Genomic DNA, 23,320 nt, shown 5'->3' on the forward strand with positions numbered 1-23,320 from the left:
AGAAAAAGGTCCCAAGAGCAGCCAACAAAGAAAGAGATATCCCCACTCCCACTATTAGAAGTCCCCCCCACACACAAAACTTTTATAAAGAATAAATTTTTATTTTTTAAGAAGCAATTCATTATAACCATGTGTGCATCCAAAAAAAATAAAAACTAAAGCTGGGTGATAGTGGCACATGTCTTTAATCCCAGCACTCAGGAGGCAGAGGTGGGTAGATCTTTGAGTTTGAGGCCAGTCTGGTCTACATAATGAGTTCCAAGATAGCCAGGACTACACAGAGAAGCCCTGTCTCAAAAAACAAATAAGCAAAAGCAAACAAACAAATTAAAAATCAAAAGAAGCATTGATAGTTTGGATCATCAAGAATAATCCTAGTAGTAGCTGAATGGATATATGCTCAGCAGTTGTTATTATGGATGACTTGCCACTTCAGGACCTCAAGGTAAGTGACAATCTTATCAGTATCACTTCGAAGGCAGTGCAACAGGTTACTAAGAGCAAAATGGTGAGTATCTTCATTGGCAGATCTCACTTCTGCTAGTCCCATCCAAGCAGGGTAGGCATTTTCTTCAGCTCCAGGATGAACCTAATCACCAGAAGGACATGTATTATTTCTAGTAATCAGTAGTTCTTTTGCCTTCGTGTGTGTGTGTGTGTGTGTGTGTGTGTGTGTGTGTGTGTGTGTGTGTGTGTACATGAATGTCCATATGAGGTGTGTATGCACATTAATTTTAAGGCCAGAGTTCAACTTGGATAAAGTTTATCAGGTGCCTGATGCCTCATATCTCTCTCTCTCTCTCTCTCTCTCTCTCTCTCTCTCTCTCTCTCTCTCTCTCTCTCTCTCTCCCCCCCCCCATAGGTTCTCTTTCTTTCACCAGGAACAAGGATTTACATATCTCTGACTCCCCAGTACTCAGATTATAAGCATAAGCTACAATATCCATTTTAAATGTGAATTCAGGGAAATAAAAAGCAAGGAAGGGTATTATATATTGATACATCTCTCCAGTCCCAGAACACATTCCCTATAATTTTGATTAAAATTTGGTGAAAATTTAGAAATAAAAGGTTTCAGTCAAAAATCAAGGCACTGACCAAACAACTGTATGACCTCTTTTCTGTTGAGTTTCCTGGTATATGAGGTTCTCAGTAAGGAAGCTCAGGGAATAACTGTTGAAGCTGTGAACAAGTTGGAAACCTAAATTTAACTCTTGCAAATTACATATTTTCAGATTCATTTCTCACTACAACAAAATATATCTTTCCTGGAAAAAAAGAAAGAAAGAAGAAAAGAGAGAAATGTAGAGAAAACACTCACCCTGACAAGGATTCCTTTCATTTCCTCTAGAAGTTCTTGATTTTTTTCCTCCACCTCTTTGATTTTCGACAGCATTGTCTCATAGGTCCCTTTACGAGCAGCCACTTCACGTACTAGGTGTTCCAGAGGGTGGTACCAGGCTCGTGAAATGCTGATCATCACTTTGAGAAGTTCATCTGACTAAGCAATCATGATTGAACATCAAGTTAAAATAAGAAATACAACATAGCAGATACATGTGGCAATGGCATAATCATGGTGAACTATAATATCTACATGATTTTAATAAGTGTTTAGAAAATGTTTGGGTAAATGACAAATTATAAAAATAGAAAATTTAAGCCACAGGATTACAGTTTACTAAAATAAAAGCAAATAATAAATAAACGATCATTTTGTTTTTCTGAGAAGCTGATCATGTTATGATTTTCCTCTACATTCTATCATCTGCCCTACTCATGAGGTCTTATGTATTTGGTTATTTCCCTTGTCTATGGAAAACCAAAGCTTTGCTGAGACTAGGTAGGACCTGATTCAAATAAAGACACCAGCATTATCAGTGGCAAATGGTCTAAACCATTTTCATGCCAAAAAAAAAAAATCACTCATACTCACTTGTAATTTTTATATTATTCTAGGATGACAACTACAAAATGAAAACAATACATTCATAAATAGACTTTTCATGATCTACATTACTTCCTTTCCTATGACGCTGAGAGAGCAGCCCATTTATAGGCATATACAAGACAAGAACATCCTTGCCTTTAACAACATTGATGTAAAACCCACTGAATTTTAGACACACACACACACACACACACACACACACACACACACACACACTATAGCCAGGTGTGTTTATTGCCAGGATCACACATGATATTCCTCACCAATTTAAAATACTTGCTGTGATGTCTCTTAGCAACTCTGGTAGTAATTATATTGGGCAGTAGGGAGGAATCCAAGTAAACATTGTTCTTTATATGTGTAAAGAACATAAAAGAAAGAAGGACAAATTGTCATGACAAAACAGGTTGCTGGGAGCACTGTGGCATGGTGATTAAGAGTGATATCTGTGGTGAATGAAGAACAGTTTCACATTCTTGTCTGGCATGCAAGTGTTGTAAGGTCTGTGTAACCTTTGGAGCTTCTCTTTATAATCTTCCTAATAGTACCTTGTGTGGGTGGACTTTTGTGAGGACTAAATGCATCAGTGTCAACAGAGTGCTTTTTGAAGTGTCTAGCTTTGAGGAAATGTTTTCTTTCTTTCCTCTCTTCTTCCTTCAATATAATCACATTTTAATTAACGGGAATAGCTTCTATCTAGATGATAGATATTACTAATAAAATGATAGCAAACAGTTTATATTTATGATATGTGCACACACATTAGTTTAGTTTAAATTATACTGAGATTTGCTCTGACAGGGAGTCCCAGTGGATAGATCATCACAATTACACATTAGAGCTTGCAAAATAAGTAGACCTCATCAAAACAGGTTAGTCTGAGGCACATGATATAGTATGAGGAGAATCTCTTGTTCAGCTGATTTTCAGTTATGACAAGGAAGAAGGCAGAGCAGTCAGGAAAGACTGTACATGTAATGAAAAGCAAACAGAAATAGGGGTGTATTGAATTTCAGAAATAAACGACATTCTGGTCAGTTAAGAAATATGTGGCAGTGGAGGCACCTATTATAATAAATGCAACTCTATTCACATCTATTCCACATGTGCATGAATGTATATTCATCCTTGAATGTCCAACTTAGATTAAAGTAAGTACAATCCTACAGGCATGGCACTGGCTAAAAAAAATCTGTCCTGTGTATGGACCATTTATGAATCTGAACTAGCATTAGTTTTATCTTTTAATTTGTTAACTGTATAATGCTATTGTTTTTTGACTGTTCATTCTTCTCTGTTTTGTTTGATACGTTGTAACCACTCCTATAATACACCTGAAATAACCTACAACACAGTAAACCTTGTGTACTGCTTCAGATGGTTTGGTGACAACCAGGAATGAAGATTTACTTGTGTCTGTTGGATTTGTTCATTGATTTCCAGAGTAGCAAAGAAAGCAGTATGACAGGTGCTGGAGTTCCTGGCTTTGTACCCCAGGTTTTTGGCAAAGTTTTCATCCTGAAAATAATAAAACATTTCAATTTATTGGCATTTCTGAATTAAACAATTACACCTATGATAATTATATAAATGCATTCAATAGATGTGCAGTTTATTACAAACACTACCTGAAACTGAATAATTAAGCAAACATATTCTACTTATATATTCTTCCCATTAGACATACAATTTCATTTTTAGTCTCGGTTTCTAATCTCCTAATTTCTTCCACTCTTTGTCTTGTTATTTTTGCCCTTCCTGAAAATTATTTTGGAAAGAAAGCTACACAATTACTAGCACTCTAAAACATTAAAGGTTTTACATGTCTTGTTTATGAGGTTAGCTGAATAACATAGACTAGTATATTAGTTAGGGATTCTATTGCTGTGAAGAGACACGATGACCATGGCAACTCTCATAAGAGAAAAATATTTAATTGGTGTGGCTTACATTTCCCAAGGTTTAGTCCATTATCATCATAGTGGGGAGCATGGTGGCGGGGAGTATGGCGATGTGCAGGCAGGCATGATGTTGGCTATGTCTTGACTTGCAGGTAACAGGAAGTAATAAGTCTCAGTGGTGGTGGTTTGAGCAAATATGAGACCTCAAAGCCTACCTTCATAGTGACACACCATCTCCAATAAGGCCACGTCTCCTAATAGTACCACTTCCTTTCGGGGCTATGTTCTTTCAAACTGCCACTGTGGTGATATTTTATTTGTGCTGAAATGTGGTGATAATTTATTTTTATGTTAGTAAATAAAGTTTGCCTGGAGATGAGAGGACACAACCAGCCATAAACAAAAGTCAGGCAGTGGTAGCACATGCCCTTAATCTGATCACATGGCAAGCAAAGTCTCTGTGTGTTCAAGGGCACACTAGGGAACAGCCAAGTGTGGTGACACAGGCCTTTAATCCCAGTACCAACAATTGAGACCTGGAGATCTGTACAGACAAGCAGTGACAAGGAACTGAGGTAGCTTGGCTAAGAGCCAATGAGAAGGCAGAACAGTATGGCAATAATGGCGCAGGTTAGATAGGAAGAAGCTCACTTGGGCAGCTACAGTGGCATGGTGAGCTAAGGTTAGCTGGTGGCTCTCACTATTTCTCTGATCTCTACGGCTTTCACCCCTGTATTTGGCTCTGTGTTTCTTATTTAATAAGGCTGTTTAGAAATTTTTCTACACTGCCACAACTCTTGTATCTGTATTTATTAATCTATTATTTACTGTTGGTCTAAGATGGTATGTTTGTTCTAAGTATGTGCTGTGAAATTATACCTCTTTCTCAATTACCACTGAATCGTTATGTCTGGACAATACCAAGTTCATGATAAATTTACAAGGTAATTTTATTGATGGTGTCAAAATTAATTAAGAAAATTAGAGAACAACACAAATGGGTGACAGAAAGATTATAAGAGCCAGGAAAATGAGAAGTTTGCAGAGACTGTGTCTCTTAGAAAGGACAAGGAAGTTATACACATGCTACTAAAACAATATGGCTGCCTCACTAAAATCTGAGCAGTAATAACACCAATAGACATACTAGAACTGAAGGGGGAATCTCAGGGGCTCCCACCCCTAGACAAGGAACTCCTGGCAACTAAAGATGACTGATAGAAGGGTGGACTTCCCTAGGGATGAACCCCTGAACCCTCTACTTAGTTATATCACATCAAGTGGCTGAAATCATGTACATATAAGCAATGCAGCATTAAATGTACTCAGGAGACTATGCGTGTGTGTTATAATATATATCTATATATGTATATAAAATAAAACAATGACCATAGCTGTAGAAGCTGTTAATTTGAGAGGGATTAAAGGGAACAAACATGGGAAGGGTAAAAAGGAGGAAAATGAAACAATTTTAACTAAAATAAAACTATCTAGGCATGTTTTAAAGAAAACATATCAAAGAATGAGTGAAGATTAAAAGTATTATCTAATGTTTATATATGATCAATTGAAGATTTTGTTTAAGGTGTTTATTAAAGCAGAATATTTTCTACTAGCAATCATTGAATTTGTAAAATCAAAGATACAGGAAGTCATCTATCTCTCAAACTATATGTTGAGGAAATGTAATCATTACCTGCATTTTCACAGTGGAAAAGTCTTATTCCCCACTGAAGCTATACAGAACCAAATAATCTACCTGAAAAGTCAGGGGTTCCCAGACGGTTTAACGCTTGTGACCTCATTTGAAGGAATCCTATCTATGTGACTCGCTTTTTATAGGAGAGATATTGTGAAGTTAAAAGATTGTATATGAAGAATACATGATGAAAAAAACCCTAGCAAGTGAAAGGACAATGGGAATGCATATTCCTTATAAATCTATAGACATATTCTCCAAATTCCCAATTGTATATTGAAGTCATCTTTGTTTTCCCCACATTGATTGATTCTGAAAAGACCCTGTATCTCCAGTAGAAAGAGAATACATTTCTTTCCTAAACTAGTACTCCCTATGTCTTTAAAAATGTGTCCCTGGAAATCTATAGACACCATTCTCAGCACTTGAGGCTAACTAAACAGCTTTTTGTTGTTTCTTCTTTACATGGCTTCAGATTAGTTCATTTCTTTTCCCTCCACACAATTCTCTGCAATGCACTTCTCTTATGCTCCACATCTGTGAAGTGAAGAAAGACCATAGAGACTGGACCCTACATACAAGACCAGAAAAACAGAGTTCTTCTCTGACCTCACTTTTAGGACTCAATGTCATAAATTAGAGTTGAGAGACAGCCACTATTTGAAAAAAAAAAAAAAAAACTAAAGAAAATATCTATTTAATTAATTATTTAAAATCATTGTGATCTTTACAAGTCTCTGAGATTTCATCACATTTCCCATTCTTCCTGTACCATTTCTCAATATCTGATACATTTTTTTAATCCTATGAAGGCATATTATCTGAAATTTTGTTCATGTTTTTTTTTCTGGTTTAATCTGTAGAATTTTTGAAGAGTCCGTTAGAGAAGAAACCAGAGGAAATTAGGTACTTACAAACTCCTCAGACATTTAAATGGTGAGGTTAGAGGTGTATTGAGCAATGACAATTGCACGGTCAAAGAGTTCTTGAAGGAATAACTTCTTGTTTCCTTCCATGTCAAGGCACATGGGTCTGGAGACCACACATTCCCATAGGAGAAGGTTTGACACTAGCAGAAGCTGAATCATTCCTGCTACAAAGAGAGAAATTACACCCAGATGATTCTTTCAAATGCAGTTATGTGTTAAAATGTCTAGCAAGCTATGTTTGTTCTTGGGTTCCTAGGCTGCATGATTTGCTTCTGAATAACTGCAGTGGGGCATAAGCTTTTTTCACTGTGAGAACATAAGTAATATTTTCCCAATGCATAGTTTGAGAGTTGGATCACTTCCCACATCTTTGACTTCCTCTTGAAGTATTTTCCAACTTTGCAAACATTTGGAGCTTACATTGATACCGATCCACAATATTTAGTCCTCCAAATATTTTAATTGCTTGTGAGCTCATTTTAATTTATAACATCCTCCAGGAATTTTAAAACTGAATTTCTAATGCCAGCATTTTGTAAACTGATAATACAAGGAGCACAATTCTGTTTGCTTTATCTTCATGCCTGATGAGAATAGACACATGACCTATGAATTACTGACAATAAGGCTGAAGAGAGTCCTGTCATAAAAATGATGTCACAGCCTGGAATTTTCAGCTCACGATGATTATCTTGTGCATTTGCCATTTTACCAAACCATTTGATGTTTTTCCTTAGAACTTGATCTGTGAATATACTGGATATTTGTAATTTTCATCAAACTCTGTTGGCTTTATAAGGTCGGCATGGGCAAGTCCTATTATAACTGCTGAGAGAGTCAGTACAGCAGTACCACAGACTTGTCACTTTACCTTTTCACATAGTGGACACCTATGGCCTTTCACTATGCATCTGTGTGGCAGGGACTTCCATGAACCCGTCTCCCTGCCACTCAACATCACTCTCACTAATTACAAGGAAAAATATTTTGCCTTTGTCTTTGATTACATAATTACAGACAATCTAGAAGACTTCACATTATCTATTTTCCTATTCTATAAAACACTTACCTTTAAAATATTTGAAAATGATCAATGATGATTTCATCAATCTGTCAGTTCAGGTGTGGTCAGAGACAGAACTCCAAAATATTAATATTTAAAATCTCAAGAGGATGGAAACATATAAGTATCATGTTAAATTCTCCCCTCTTTCTTTTTTACTATATACTATATGTTATAATTAATATATACTCATTCAAATATTTATTAAGCTAAAAGAGTTATAATAGCTGTAATGCAGTCCATGTTAAAATGTACATTTCTTTAACACAACAAGTAATGTTTAGACAGTTCGCTCATAGTGCTTGTAAAATTTCAGCTACATTCCTGTTCATCTGAGCCCAAATAAAGGAGAAAAATCAGAAGCACACTTGTCCAAACAGGGCTTATTTAAATATGGCTGCAAAAACTAATGTTCCCAAAAAGAAAGAAACAGATCATATGATTCATCTGTATGAATTTTTTTAAATATTTCTTTTATTTTTTGCAATGATAATATAATTATATTATTTCTCTTTTCTGTTACCACTTGAAACTCTGTCATATATCCCTCCTTGGTCTCTCAAGTTTGTGGCCTCATTGTTCATTAAATGTAATTATATGCAAATGTATATACTTATGTACATATATATTCCAAAATGTAACCTGCTTAGTCTGCATAATTTTACTTGTATGTATGAATTCAAGGATTGGCATTTCGTATTGAATAACAAATTGGTTTGATCTTCCCTGGGGAATATCATTTCTTCTTTTTTGAATATTTGTGACATTCCTAAACAATTTCTAAATTAAAGTATATTTCTAAAACAAAGTATATTTGGTAGAAACTCAAGTTTCATACAACCTTTCACAAATGCAGCAAACATATATCTAACACATAGCTAGGCCAACATTGATGATTTGTGCCTAGAAAAAATAGCTTACTACCAATAGTCTAAATCCTGAAATATTCTAAAATTTGTGTAATAAACAACATATATAAATAATATTTTAGCTACAAAATAAAAGTAAGAGGTTATTTTCATTTCATTAATTAATTTCCCTAAAACATGATGCAAGTAAGAATTTACATTGTATCTATAAAAAGAACTACAGCAAACTAAAGAATATGAGATCAAGAGAAATAGCATATATCACCATGCTTGCCTTTTCCCCTGGGCTCAAAACTTGAACTTAGATTCTTCTGTACTTGACTCAACAGAGTTAGAATTGCCCCCCCACACTGTCCTTCTTATAATTATATTTGGATAAATTTTTGAGTATGTCTAATGAAGGATTTGCAAGCATGGAATTACAACATCCATTGAGTATTATGTGTTATAATATGGACAAAAGAAAAATCTGGGCTAACCAAAAGTTTGTGGTTTTAATGGTTCTCCTTATGACAGTATTGGTAATGTGTCCTCAGTTGCTGTTAACAGGTTAGGAATGAATACAGGTGGTATGGAGATCAAAAGGGGAATAAAGGAACAGGAAGGATTAAACTGGGCAGAGAAGCAGAAAACATGAGCAGGGAAAAAGAAACACTACAGGCCTTTGAAGAGCCATATGGAAAACTGCCACTTTAAAAGCTTCCTAAAATACACTCATACACAAACATTTGTAAAAGAGGATTATCCAGGTGTGGCAGGGCAAGTCTTTAATCCTAGACCTCAGGAGGAGTCAGAATCAAACAACTGTGACTGGGAGGGGTAGGGTTTGCCCAATTGTCCACTGCACCTTTTCTATAAGTGTTAAGAAGGCTTTTCTGTTTGTTTGCTTGTTTCTTACTTGCTTTTATGATCTCCAGCATTTTTTTTTAAACTCTGGCCTCCTGCAGAGAAGTCAGAATGTATTTTTTTCTTAGTTGAGAAATTCAATAGAGAAGGTTAGACATACTTTTAATACAAGTGACTTTTAGGAAAGAAACAGAAGGCAAACCAAGAATATTTATTAGATAAAATTTACTTTTAAGTTCTAAATATTTGGAATGGGGTAGATGGCTCAGTTACTAGGGAATTTGTGTTGCAGACATGAAGTCCCGATTTTGGAGGTTATCTAACACCCACATAACAAGCTGGGCAAGGAAGTTGTGACCTGTAAACACAGGGCTAGCAAAGCAGAGTCAGATGGGTCTCAAGACTAAAGTAAATTACCATAGAGAAAGACACCTGGCAACAATGTCCTCCACATGTATGTGATAACCAGTGTATGCTCATGTACAAGGACATGTGAATACAATATTGTAAATGCACACAAATTCTCTCTCTCTCTCTCTCTCTCTCTCTCTCTCTCTCTCTCTCTCTCACACACACACACACACACACACACACACACACACACAAACACAGAATTAAATATAAGTTTTCTTATCTTATCCTTCATAACCTGTCATTTACTCATCCCTTCTTTACTGTTCTTTGTAGACAGAAGTTTTCCTGTGTCCTGCAGCTGTTCAGACCCCCCAAAAAAACACACAGGCTTATATTAATTACAAGCTGTTTGGTCTATGGCCCAGGCTTATACTAACTAGTTCCTTCATCTTAAATGAACCCATTTCCATTAATCTATGGATCACCACGTGTCTTGTGACTTTACCTGAGAACCATTACATCTTGCTTCTCAGGAGGTGGCTTGCAGCATCTCCCCACCCTGCCTGCCTTCTTCCTGTATCTTTCTTTGATTTTCCAACTGGCTGTCTCTTGTCTTGCCACAGGTCAAAGCAGCTTCTTTATTAAGCAATGATAGCAACATATATTCACAGTACACAGAAAGACCATCCCACAGCAGTTCTTCCTTATATTCTATTTCTCTTTATTGTATGACTTTTGTTTCATATTATTGAGGATGGCTATTTGGTCATCCTTCATTGTTTATTGGCTATAAATACCTGAAAAACACATTATGAATGATATGAAAAAGCCTACAAATCCACTGTCTCAGAAGAAGCAGAAAGAAGCAGTAATATTAGTCCACACCTAGGATTGCTCAGTAGTAGTCAACAAACTGAGCTACCTTAAATCAACCATTCCCCTTCAGATTTAACAAATAGAATATTAGTTGATTTGTTCAGGGATAGTACTCAACTAGGTCCAGGTAAAGAATGTCTGTCACTTTCAGATTTTGACCAACATACAAATTTACTTTAGGATTAAAAAGAAGTGTTACACATTTCTCTGTTGAGTATCTACTGTTTTATGTGACTTTGTGATCCACTCTAAAGCTATAATATAGAAGAAAAAGAGAATTGTTAGAGACTCCAGGAAAAGGTCAACGCTGTTGCCACTCCACTACTGAAGGGCCCCACTGCATGAGATGCTTGTGTCAGTTGATGGAAAGCATCCTGTGACAACTTTGGGGGTGGCTTTGTGGGTTCAAGGCAAGGACATCAGCAGAACAGAAGCTGACAGTGATGTCACAAATGACAGGAGATGGTAGAAGAAAGGAGAATCTAGCCAGGGCATATCTCATAAACAAATGACCCTTGATATATGAACACTGGGCGTGTTGGGACTACACTAGAGTACGTACAATGGAAGTCTCTGTTTCTCAGAGAAAATTTAACTTGGCCACTTATGATTTTATAAACTGGGTTATACCTGTGTCTTAGCTACATTTTTATTGCTGTGGAAAAGTATCATGGCCAAGGCAATATATAGAAAAATAGGTTATTTAACACTTACAGATTCAAAGGATTAAATTCCATGACCATCATGGCAGGGAGCATGGCAGCAGGCATGCAGGCAAGGTGCTAGAGCAGTGGCTGAGAGTTTACAACCACAAGTATGAGGCAGATAACTAGGAAAGACCTAGGATTTTGAAACCTCAAAGACCACTCCTAGTGGCATGTCATTTCTAACAATGCCAAACCTCTTAATCCTTACCCCAAAAGTCTCACCAACTAGAGAATACACATTTAAATAAATGTGCCTACGGGGTACATCTTTATTCAAACTCCCACGGTCATCATTTGTCCTTATCTACTGAATTTGAAAAAAAAAATCACAGACACCAATAAGTAGAAGAGGAAAAAGGCAGAAACATTTTAAGAACAGATGAGAGCTGTATTACATCTAATTTTAAATTTTTAAGACTGAGAATGGATAGGGCAAATTGAAATTTGAATATGGGAGGAAGTATTGACAGACTTATGGTTCTATAGAGTCTTCAAATATATGGAATCAGTCTAAGATGTCAATATGAAGATAGTGTTTGAAAATAGTTATAAAAGAGATATGCAGGTAAATCTTGCTTGTAGCCTAATGGTTTCCTATTGTTATAGATGCTATATTTAAGGTATAGAACATTAAGAATGGAACTTGAATACAGCAGCCTGCCATTAGGCATGAAAATGTGAAGACAAACAGGTTTGTATTCATAACCTATCCCCAGACTTCCATCATCTCGGTAGAATCGATCTATTGATTACTAGGAAAATCTTGCTATCAACTGTTTTTCTTCAGTTATGGATATCAAGGAGGATATCAAAGGGAACATAATCCAGATTCTCTGTGTGGTTGCCATCTTTATGTGGCTTATTTTTTATATTACCTTGAGCCTATTGCTTTAATCTGCAGCCTTCTAAGCCTGAAATGGCACTGTGGCTGCTGTCTCCGCCCACTTCAGCTTCCCACCATGGCGGTGGAAGCCCTGGGAGCCACCAACTCTCAGAAATAGTGGGTCTATGCTTCTATCAAACCAGCGTGAAGCCCAGAAACCTCTTTTTGTTTTGTACTAGCAAAGGCTAAATCCACCACACAGCTTAATGTGCCACTTACAGAGGCCTCATTCCCGCCATACTGTAGGTCAAGCACACACACTAGGAACCCACCATAGTAGCTCAAACACACAGGCTGCTGCTAGCTTGAAAGAGACAACTAGGAACTGTTTTTATATGATTGCCATCTCTCATTTATATTACTTGGTGCCATGTCTGTTTCTTGGTAAAGAAATTGAAGTACTGAGGGAATCACATGTTCAATTTACAGGAAACATGGATAGATTGTGGAGAAAAATAATGCAGGGTAAGTGCAGATAGAAAAATCTGAATCTTTTCTGTCCAGGGATTAGGAAGGAAGGTTTGAGGTGACTAAATCTCAGATTCATATCCTACTTAGGATTCATGTGATACAATCTCTATATAAGCTCTATAAAGTACTGGAGCCTCAGTTCTTTATGGTCCTATTAAAACCATGTATTAGGGAACTTTTATGAGGATGAAATGAATTGGTGCCAATGGACTGGTTTTGAGGAGTCCAGATAAGTAGATCTGAGCCAATGCTGACCTCTTCCTCTACTTCTTCTTCCTTCATTGGCCATTATTGTACTCACACTTTAATTATGAGAATAGTATGTGTATTTGTTTCTGGTTCTAGTAATAGACACGAACAGGAAATAGATGATGTATGTGAGATATACACATAAGAAGTTTTGAGTAAATCATATTCAGGTTGTGACAGAGACAGGGAGATAAGAGATCATGAGAATTTTACATTATAGATGCTGAGGGTTGCAATCGTCATCATAGCACAAGTTACCATCAGAAGTAATATAAAGTGTAGAGAGGAGCCCTCCTTTCTCCTGTGTTTCACTTGAGGTAGAAGACAAGGGGAGTAGTCAAGGAAGACTGCACATGCAGTGACAAAATGCAGCCAGAGGAGCGATGTTTAGCATATAACATAAACACTACCCTATCTTCAGTTCTTCACATGCATATTAAAGTATATTCAACCAGGAATGTCCAATTCAGATTAAATAATTCCGGATAATATTAAGAATAGTGCCAATGAAATTATCCTGGTAAAAAGATGGTGCAATGCATTGGCAATTGATAAATCTGCTATCATGTGATTGGAAATCAGTCTACCTCAATAACTAGGGGTACCCTTGTACCCATATACCCAAGGAATGCACAATTGTACCACAAAGATACATGCTCAACTATGTTCATTGCAGCATTATTTGTAATAGCCAAAATCTGGAAACAACCTAGATGCCCCTCAACTGAAGAATAGATAAAGAAAATATGGCACATATACACAATGGAGTACTATTTAGTAGTGAAATACAAAGATATCATGAAATTTGCAGGCAAATGGATGGAACTAGAAAATATCATCCTGAGTGAGGCAACCCAGACTCAGAAGGACAAACATGGTATGCCCTCACTCATAAGTGGATGCTAGATGTAAAGCCAAGGATAACCAGATTGCAACCGACACATCTAGGGAGACAGGCTTGCAAGGAGGACCCTAAAATGGATACATGAATTGCCCAGCAAAAGAGGAACAGATGAGATCTACATGAGCAAACTGGGGGTGGGGTGGAATAGCACCTTTTGTCACATATCCTTAACTACTGAGTCCTGAGAACTTCACAATCATTGACAAGTAGAAGAGAGAAAACATTAGAAGACAAGATGAAATTTGCCTTCCCTGATTTGTGACATTAATAGTTGGAGCATGAGAATAGGATGTCAAAAAGGTTGAATATGAGATGAGGTGTTCTTAGATGCATACTAATACAGAACCATAAAATATACAGAACCTTGCCATGGGATAATGCTTTTGTACACTGGTTTAATGAAATGCTGATTGGCAAGTAGCCAGGCAGAAAGTATAGGTGGGATAAGCAGATAAGGAGAATTCCAGGAAGAGGAAGGCTGAGTCAGGAGACACCATCCTGCCATGTAAGGAGCAGCATGTAATGACACACAGGGAAAGCCCAGAACACGTGGCAGGCGACATATACATTAACAGAAATGGGCTGAGTTTAAATGCAAGAAGTAGTCAGTAGTAAGCCTGAGCTAATGGCTGAGCAGTTTTAATTAAAATAAGCCTATGTGTGTTTACTTGGGGTATGCTAGTGGGAAAGATTTGTCCCGACTGCAGACCAGGCGGGACAAAGAAAAGTGTTTAGCTACAGAATCTGTCTAAGATTGCATTATGGAGGAGCAAGATTATGTATGTATTATGCATGTATCCTAACAGTCTACAGAATGTTTAAAAAGGTATCAATGCTACAGATAATGCTGCAGGCAACTAAGGAATGCTGAATGTCAGCTAAATAGTCTTCCCTAAGGAAAGGCACAGTAACTGCCTGTCTAATATCAAATGTTCAATATTGAAAACATATGTATATGCATATATGATCATGTGATAAAAATTATTTAAAATAAGTGGCCATGAAGATGATACTACAATGCTTGAGAGAAGGAAAACAAAGAGAAATTTTGTAATTATGTGTGTGTGTGTGTGTGTGTGTGTGTGTATGTGATGTATTTAATGATAGTCTAATTGTATAACAATTGTATTGTCTGTGATGAGACTTTGAGAAAGTGGTCATTCCCTCTAGGTTGTTTTCATAAACTTCCATCTTCTTGGCAGAATGGATCTACCGATTACTGAGAAAATCTTGCTATAGTTGTAATATGTTAAGCTATCTTCACTCATTCTGACTAGTACAGTATTCTCTTGACTTTTGTAAACTAAACTTATTTGTGGAGAATATTCGATATGATCATCACAAAAACCATTACTAAATTCTTCATTAAATATCCATGAAACATTGACAAATCCTCATTTTGTATTTAATATTTCCAAACAATATTGTTTATTTTTTTATAGGATACCCATTAAACCTAGGAATGCACCAAAGAAGTAGAGCATTCAAAGTCAGGATTATCAAGGACCTTCTCATTGACAGAAGACACTTTTGTGAGCTCAACAGCTATTGTCATGCACATCTTGGCACTTTAAGACCTTGAGATAATTGTCAACCTTGTGTGTATCCCTGCACACACACTGGTACAGAGTACTAACAGCAAAATAGTGAGTGGTTTCATCAAATGACTACAGACCTGACCATCCATTGGTCAGATTTGTAATCTTTTTGTCCAGGAAAAAATTCCATGATTATGTCCCCTTAGGAAGTAGATAAATATTCCTTACTCTTTACACAGTCTATTTTTACATGCATTGTTTTACATTTTGGAACAATGTCCAGGGTTCAAATTATTTTGGCAATCACAAAAGTCATCTCAGTTCCATAATGACTCAGAATCAGGTCATGTAGGAAAATATATTTATTTCCTTATACCTTTTCTCTGGAGCAGAGTTCTGTATTCTTTTTTTTTTTTTTTAAAGATTTATTTATTTATTATACATACAGTGTTCTGCCTGCATGTGTCCCTGCAGGCCAGAAGAGGGCACCAGATCTCATTATAGATGGTTGTGAGCCACCATGTGGTTGCTGGGAATTGAACTCAAGACCTCTGGAAGAGCAGCCAGTGCTCTTAACCAGTGAGCCATCTCTCCAGCCCCCCGAGTTCTGTATTCTTTCTGCTATGTCATCTCTTACGTTCCCTTAGTGTTTCAGGTGGTGACAACAGCCCTCCACCAACTCTTTTTTAGCTTTGTGCTGGCATGTCACAGCAATAATCAATTATTAACATTTATCAAAACATGGACTTCTATCAGTAACCAGCAACTTTGTGAAAAGATACTTTTCAAAAAGTAGATACTGTTCTGGTACTAAGTAGGCAGAAGAACAACTGTTTAAAAGTAATTTTGAAAGCCATATAATACGCACTTTAAAAAAGCTATAATAATTACATAGATGATACCTATGGCCTGCTCAAAGACATATGTATATATATATATATATATATATATATATATATATATATATATATATATATATATATTACAGTGTCTTAGAATGTACTGCATGGATTGCTTCCTATATTGTTATATTGACATCATTTCGGGATATTATTTCTTGTGACCCTAACTCATTTCCACTGTAGTAGCAGTATACGTACATTATGAGCCAGCTGATCATTTTACCAGGTAGCTAAGTAAAAGAACTCTGTTGATAATAAACCTCTATAGACTGCATAGTTCTTATTGACACCAAGTAAAGCTATCCTTGCCTTGGATATTTGATGTATTTAGAAACCTGGATTCTTCAACCATTGAACCAAATTGAAATCTCAATTAACAACAGAGTCTACCATTTCAATCGTGTGTGCAACCAAAAGTTTGTTTGGAGTAGGACCCTTCCTTGAGCAGCTTTTCAAATACTAGTAGGAAATAAATTTAACCTCAACTGGGCTACTATTCAATTAACTTCTAAGAGTCAGAAATTATGACATTCAATAGTGGGTACCTTCTTCTAATCCATTAACTTTTGTTTTGCTTCTTATTCCTAAAACTTTTCCAACTAAATAAGTCATGTATGACAAACTTTGTATCACAGAACATTTGTGGACTACACAGCTTCAAAGAATAGAAATTGCCACTGAAGATGAGAACCTGTAGGAGAAATAACCAAAAATATATGAAGGTATAGTAGAATTAAAAAGAGGTCTCAAGACTTAACAAGTATTGAGTGCTCATCTAAAATAGATCAACCTGCATGAACGATTGGGTCCTATTTAGTTTTCTATACATTACCTTCATTATGCCTGAAATTGTTTCTTTATGTTGGCATCTTCCAGGGTGCTCACTGGATGGATTCAGTTGTGCTGCCCAGAACATTAATGGAGCAAGCAAACAATTCCCTATTCTGTTCAGCTACTCTCCTTACCTTTCTAGCTATCTTAAGGGTTCTAGATGTTTATGGGTTCTATCTTAGTTTATTAGATGGTTTGGCAAATATAGGCTCTTTATAGTCTAAACGTTTAGCTCAAAAGGATCGAGGATGAGTCAGCAATTTCAACTCATATATTCCTGTTTCTCGTAGGAATACAAGCCCCACTTACAGTTCACCTTCAAGCCAATAGCTCCAAATATGATGTGAATCATAGGTCTACGTGTCTTATTTCCTTTCAGTGTACTTATTTCAAAGGGGAAAAATGCACAGGACACTGTAATGCAGAAATAATTTTGAATCATTATGACCTGCTGAATTTCAATGCACGTTTTTTACCATTTGCTTCCAGTGACTCCCCTGATTAACCTTTCCCCCCTTTTCCTGTCCATCTTGACTGTGTGCATAGTCAGAGAAGCCAAGACCTTCTCCTTTAAACACTGTTCTGTGGTTTAGTTATAGTTGGGGGAAATAAATTATAAAAACAAATAGTAATCTCCACTCTCACCACCAGATTGTTACCTTTTCATTGAAATTTTTTAATTTTTCCCTGATCTGTAACATTTGGTATCCACAGCTGACCTACAAAATGAGATAAAAAATTTCTATTCCTTTCCTTATGTAAGGAAAGAACTTTGCGAACACAGGAATGTGAACTTCCTACAACCAATCACATGTCTATAGTAGCAAATAGAACAACCTGGGCCCCACATCTCTCAACCCACACTGAAGGGCAGGTTAGCCAATTCACAGTCCTGCCTGGATATGATCAATGCCTTGTAATATAGATATTTATAAATGTAGGATGACTGCAGGATATTGTAGGATAAAAGTTTACTTCTCTCTCATTTCCTCAAGACATTAGGTAAAGAAAACAATGCAATTCATTTTTCTTCTACCAGTAAATATTTTCCATGATTTTATGGAAATCATAACGGCTCATTTTATAGGTTTATGGATCCAACTGTTTGCCTATGGACTTTTTTGTTCAAAAGTACCCATCAGGAATTCTCATTGTGAATTGGCCCATGTAGTTGGAATACAGGAAGTTGTAGCTGTTGGTGGATTTTCCTTGGTGCTGTAAATTGAGTCAGAGGTTTTCAGATTTATATAAATGCATAATGGATGGACAGATTTAAAAGCATTGGGGATCCTTTAATTTTGATGTTATCCCAGTGTTTCTATGTCTTTTTGTGTGTTTTGTAAAAGTAGTATGTATGCATAAAGACAGAGTCCAGAGTACTAACTTCGTGAATTTTTTTAACTTCATTTTTAAAAGGTTGTTTGTATTGGCCTGACTCTCATAAATTAGGGTAAAGTATCTGGAGTGTGACCCAAGATCTTCTTGTGACCTCGCACGAGGGCTAGGATTCAGATATATGCCAGCATGCCAAGCATCTGTCTGTACTTCAGTTCTACATACCAAACTTATGTCTTCATGATGACAAGGAAGTAGTTTATCCTAAGATCTATCCTCTTGGCTTGCTGGTGGTCATATAAAGAATACTCTGATTGTTGAATTTCATGATTTTCACAGCTGTAAAATATGCTTTAGGTTTGTTTTTTTATTTATTTTGTTCTCTTTGTAACAAGTTGTAGAATATGTACATTCCATAGTTTATTGAGCCATCTGCTTAGGGAGAGGTTGGACATGGGACAAGAAAGCTCAGGTTATGTGATGGAGCAATTCTTCTTTGGATTCTCAATATCCTCTCTGACATTATTGTGATCAGATTTGGTTTTATCTTTGTCTCCTCATTTGTAGTATCAAAACCTTGTGGCCCCATCTAGGATAAGTTTACTGTCACAGATATTAGGAAGTGAAATCTTTGTCGTAACAGTTTTCTCAGAAGTTAAGCCTTCCCTCTTGGAGGGAAGCTTCTTACGAATGTCACTTGTTAGAAGGGGAAGTGATGAAACAACAGGGCTTTAAGGGAATGAAGCACTCCATTCTGAGTGAAGGCTCATTATGCTCCTAGGGGAAATACCTGAATAAATTCAGAAAGTACCATGCATAGGGCTAAATTAATTAGGTCTATTTAATCCCATACATGTATAAACTGTAAGAGTGCTAAGAGACACTCTCTGACGTGCTTTGCTGCATGGAGGAAGCAGAGATCATCTGATATCTGGAAGAGGCCACGAGCTTATCTGCTTGGAAAAAGAAAAAAAGAGAGACCATGTGAACTGCCCAGAGGTCTCAGAGACCAGTTGCTGCTGGGAACAGGCTAAGACCCATGAGGAGTCTAACTAGTTGAGCTTTGTCCAAGTTTTATGGTATGTTCCGAGTTACCAGGTTTTGTGACTATCTGTAGTATGGTGGGTTATTGGTTTTATAGCTGTGTTTTAAGATATGTTGGTATATAAATATGTCTTTGCTCTTATTCCTGTAAGTGCCCCCAACAATTGAATGGCTTACCAATTGGAATTTGTTGGTGTGATTTCTTTGCTCTGTCACAGAATCCAAACCTGGACTGAATAGTGCATTTGTTGTTGTTCTTGTATTTTTTTTTTCATGTATCCCCAGAAATAGAATCTCACAACAAAACCCTCAACTCTTTAAGATTTGGATTATGATTGGTGTATACTCTTCCTTGAATTGGGTAATAATAAAAGGTTCACATTTTGTTGTTTTTACATTTCTGATGTAGGTTTGTTTGTACTCATGTTTGTGTGTGTGTGTGTGTGTGTGTGTGTGTGTGTTTCTACCAGTTGTATTTTTTATATGTATCAGTCCCCCAAATTTTTCATGAGACATAGTGTCTCATCTAGTCTTGAGCTTGATGTTATCAGAAGGCTAGCTGGCACCATACTGTTGATACATAGAATATGAAGAAATAAATCCTGTATCAACATAGAATGGTGACCTTTACTGGATGGCTGTCATGTCATTGGAAGCTTCAATTCACACTACCTGAGACCAAAGACATCAATATTATTCCCCAAATACGAATCATTTCAATGGTTGCCATAGTGGTAGGCATGTTAGGTAGTAACTTTATTGTATGATTTTTGGCCTCTCCATAACATAGAACTCATACTTCCATTACCGAGACTAAAAACCTGATGCTAGTGATATTGTAGATTCTAGAAGAGTATATAATACTAATATACTGCTTACTTGAAATACTAAGGTTGTGTCAGTTATTGCAGTTATTGTGACAAATTAGAGCATGCCTCAACCCTCATTAGAGAATTTTTCCCAGTATATGCTGTTTCATACAGAGACCACAATTGAATAATGTGCAGAGTTTAAGAGACTGAGGATTATTTAGTTCTCAATTGATACCTATATCAAACACTCTACACACAAAGCTTAGGAATCATCAGGAAAGAGTGGCTAAGATGGTTGACAAGGCAGAGGTAGTGGACAACTGCAGAGTCAGCATTTCCTGGAGTTGATGGGGGTCATTGAACTGTGAATTCACAACAGTTTTGCCTGCATGTGTAAGACCTACACAGATTCAAGCAATATAAAATCCAGGTGGAAGGGGATAGAGCCATGAAACCCATAATGAATTGAAACAGTATTGGCAATTAATTAGTTTGAGGGACAGGCAATGAATTTTCTTCAGTGATGCAGCTCCTGATTTGCTATCCATGCTCTAGGAGATAATCCTCTTCATCTGCCATACCGGGAGTCTAATTAGTGAGAAAGAGGAGGGTTTATATGAGCGAGAATTGTAGAAACCAAGGTTGAATAAAGCACAGGAACAAATAGCCAAACGAATGGAAACACATGAACTATGAACCAAGGGCTGAGGGGCCCCCAAATGGATCAGGCCCTATGGGTGGGTGAGACAGTTGATTGGCTTGATCTATTTGGGAGGCATCTAGGCAGTAGTACTGGGTCCTGTGCTCATTGCATATGAGTTGGCTGTTTGAAACCTGGGACTTATACAGGGACACTTGGCTCAGTCTGGGAGGGGGGCACTGGACCTGCCTGGACTGAGTCTACCAGGTTGATCTCAGTCATCGGGGGAGGCTTTACCCTGGAGGAGGTGGGAATGGGGAGTGGGCTGGGGGGATGGGGAAGGGCACAGGAGAGGGGAGAACAGGGGAATCCGTGGCTGATATGTAGAACTGAATGGTATTATTAAATAAAATAAAAGGAAAAAAATAGCATTCAATGAACTCCTGAGACAATTAACATGGCACATGCCTATGGAACAAAGTAGTAGTTGGAATAGAAAAGACAATGGATGAAAGGTATTGGGCATTTTTGATGAAAATACATTAAAGTTATGACTGAAATTCTCAAAAAAATTATGGAAGCTCCGCCTATTGTTTCATACTTGCTATGAGGATATAAAACTGCTTCAGGGAATATGACTAAGAGTCTGAGCACTTGGATTGGACCAGACTCAGGAAAATTATGTTGTCCTTTATGAACAAAAGGAAGGCTTGGAAATACTTCTATATTCTTTCTGATGGTAGACAAAGTATCACTTTGAATTAAAATTTTACAAACAGTATAATAACTGGAATTGAAATTTACACACCTGGACCAGCTAATTTTCTTTTCTTATCTAAAATTTGGTACATTTTGACAGTGCAATTAAGTGGTATGAATAATTTTTAATCATGGTTATTTTATTTGTATTTACTTATATATGCAAATATATATAATTTTTGAGTTTGTTAAAGCCTTGGATGAAAAATTCTTAAGAAATGGGAAGTAAAGGTAAGTGAAAGAACTGAGTATTTAATATAGGACATATACAGACAGGTAAAACAACAGGATGTTTTATGGGGGAGATGAAACACTATATTATGCAAGAATGTTCTCTTAGGACAGGAATCAGAATTCTCAAATGAGCTTCAGAAATTCCTGAAACTGAAGAGATTAATTAGGCCTCCTCATTCTCAAAAGTATATATGCAGTAACAATTGCTAAGAATTACTCTAAGTAGAGTCAAACTGCAGAGAAGAGATAGAGACTTGGGAGCAGCCTGGAAGAAGCAAGAAAGAGCTAAAGAGCCTACAATTAGCAGAGACCATCTCAACAGCATAGCAGAAATACAAACCAGTTGAGCTTTCCAAAAGGATCAGACTGATTGAGTCACCTGGAAAGCATAGACTACATCCTGTTGAGTTGTGTGCTGTCTATGTGGTGTGCTCCTCGTTTCCAGCTTTTATTAGGTGTCACACACGTTGGGGTGTAATGTGGTGATGCATCTGTGTTTGGGGCATTTCTACTCTTGTGCCTTGTACCCGTATTCTTGAAAGTAACCACAATAAACTCCATTGGTTCACCAAGGTAATCTGTAATTTGATCTGTCAAGGAATCTCTATCTGCGAAGAATAGACAGGTACGTGTGTGGTGTTTCCTCAGGACTCCTCAATCTCACAATATATTGCCGCCTGAACAGGAATCTTTCAACCAAAAATGAGTTGGGGAACAGTGAATGTGGGGTTCTGTCTAAGATTAGTCATGTATACAACTGAGTGAGCAATAGCTCAATGAAGATTGTCCATGCTGTACCACGCAGTTGTCTTTCCTGTATGGTCTGTGTTAGTGAATTTTTTTGATGTTGCAGAATTTCCATGTTTTTTGCTATTGGTAGTGAGTCAAGTAACAGGATGTAGAGATTTTTAAATGTTTCAATATTACACAAAGGACTACAGGCAACTAAGTAATGCTAAGGGTCAGAAAAATGTTCAACACTGGAAACATGAACTCAAGTAACACTATACAGACTGAGTAAGTCATATTTAGGAATATATATATGCAACTGTAATAAAAATTAATGAAGGAACAAGGCCACAAATTTGAAAGAAAGAAAAAAAGAAAAAAGGGAATACACAGGGCTTGGAGAGAGGAAAAAGAAGGTAGAAATGTTGTAATATATTATAATCTCAATATATTTGTGTATAATATGTGGGTGTGTTTGTAAAATGTGTTTTGTGTTTAATGTTAGTATAAAAATTATAGTATCTGTGATGAGACTTTGAAGAAGTGGCCATTGCCTAGGTTGTTTTCATAAAGTTCCATCTTCTTTGCAGAATGGATCTATTTTTTATTGGGAAACTCTTGCTCTGGTTCTAGTGTGTTAAGTCATCTTCACTCATTCTAAGTAATATAAGTACTCTAATGACTTCTGTACACTAAACTTACTTGTGAAAAATATTGGATATGAATATAATATAATTACTAAATTCTGCATCAAATTCCCATAGTACAGACAAATTCTCATTTTGAATTCAACA

General features: G+C 36.7%; 1 protein-coding gene across 1 annotated transcript; it reads right to left on the reverse strand.

The window, feature by feature from the left end:
* Positions 1-305: 305 nt before the first annotated feature.
* LOC114701802 (prolactin-like) lies at positions 306-6,639 on the reverse strand. The gene is given in 4 exon segments (XM_028881996.2): positions 306-589; positions 1,322-1,501; positions 3,362-3,469; positions 6,466-6,639. Coding segments are annotated over 4 exon segments (651 nt in total). The 3' UTR covers positions 306-400.
* Between the last annotated feature and the right edge of the window lie 16,681 nt (positions 6,640-23,320).

This window comes from Peromyscus leucopus, chromosome 5 (genome assembly GCF_004664715.2).
Source record: "Peromyscus leucopus breed LL Stock chromosome 5, UCI_PerLeu_2.1, whole genome shotgun sequence".
Lineage (NCBI taxonomy): Eukaryota > Metazoa > Chordata > Mammalia > Rodentia > Cricetidae > Peromyscus > Peromyscus leucopus.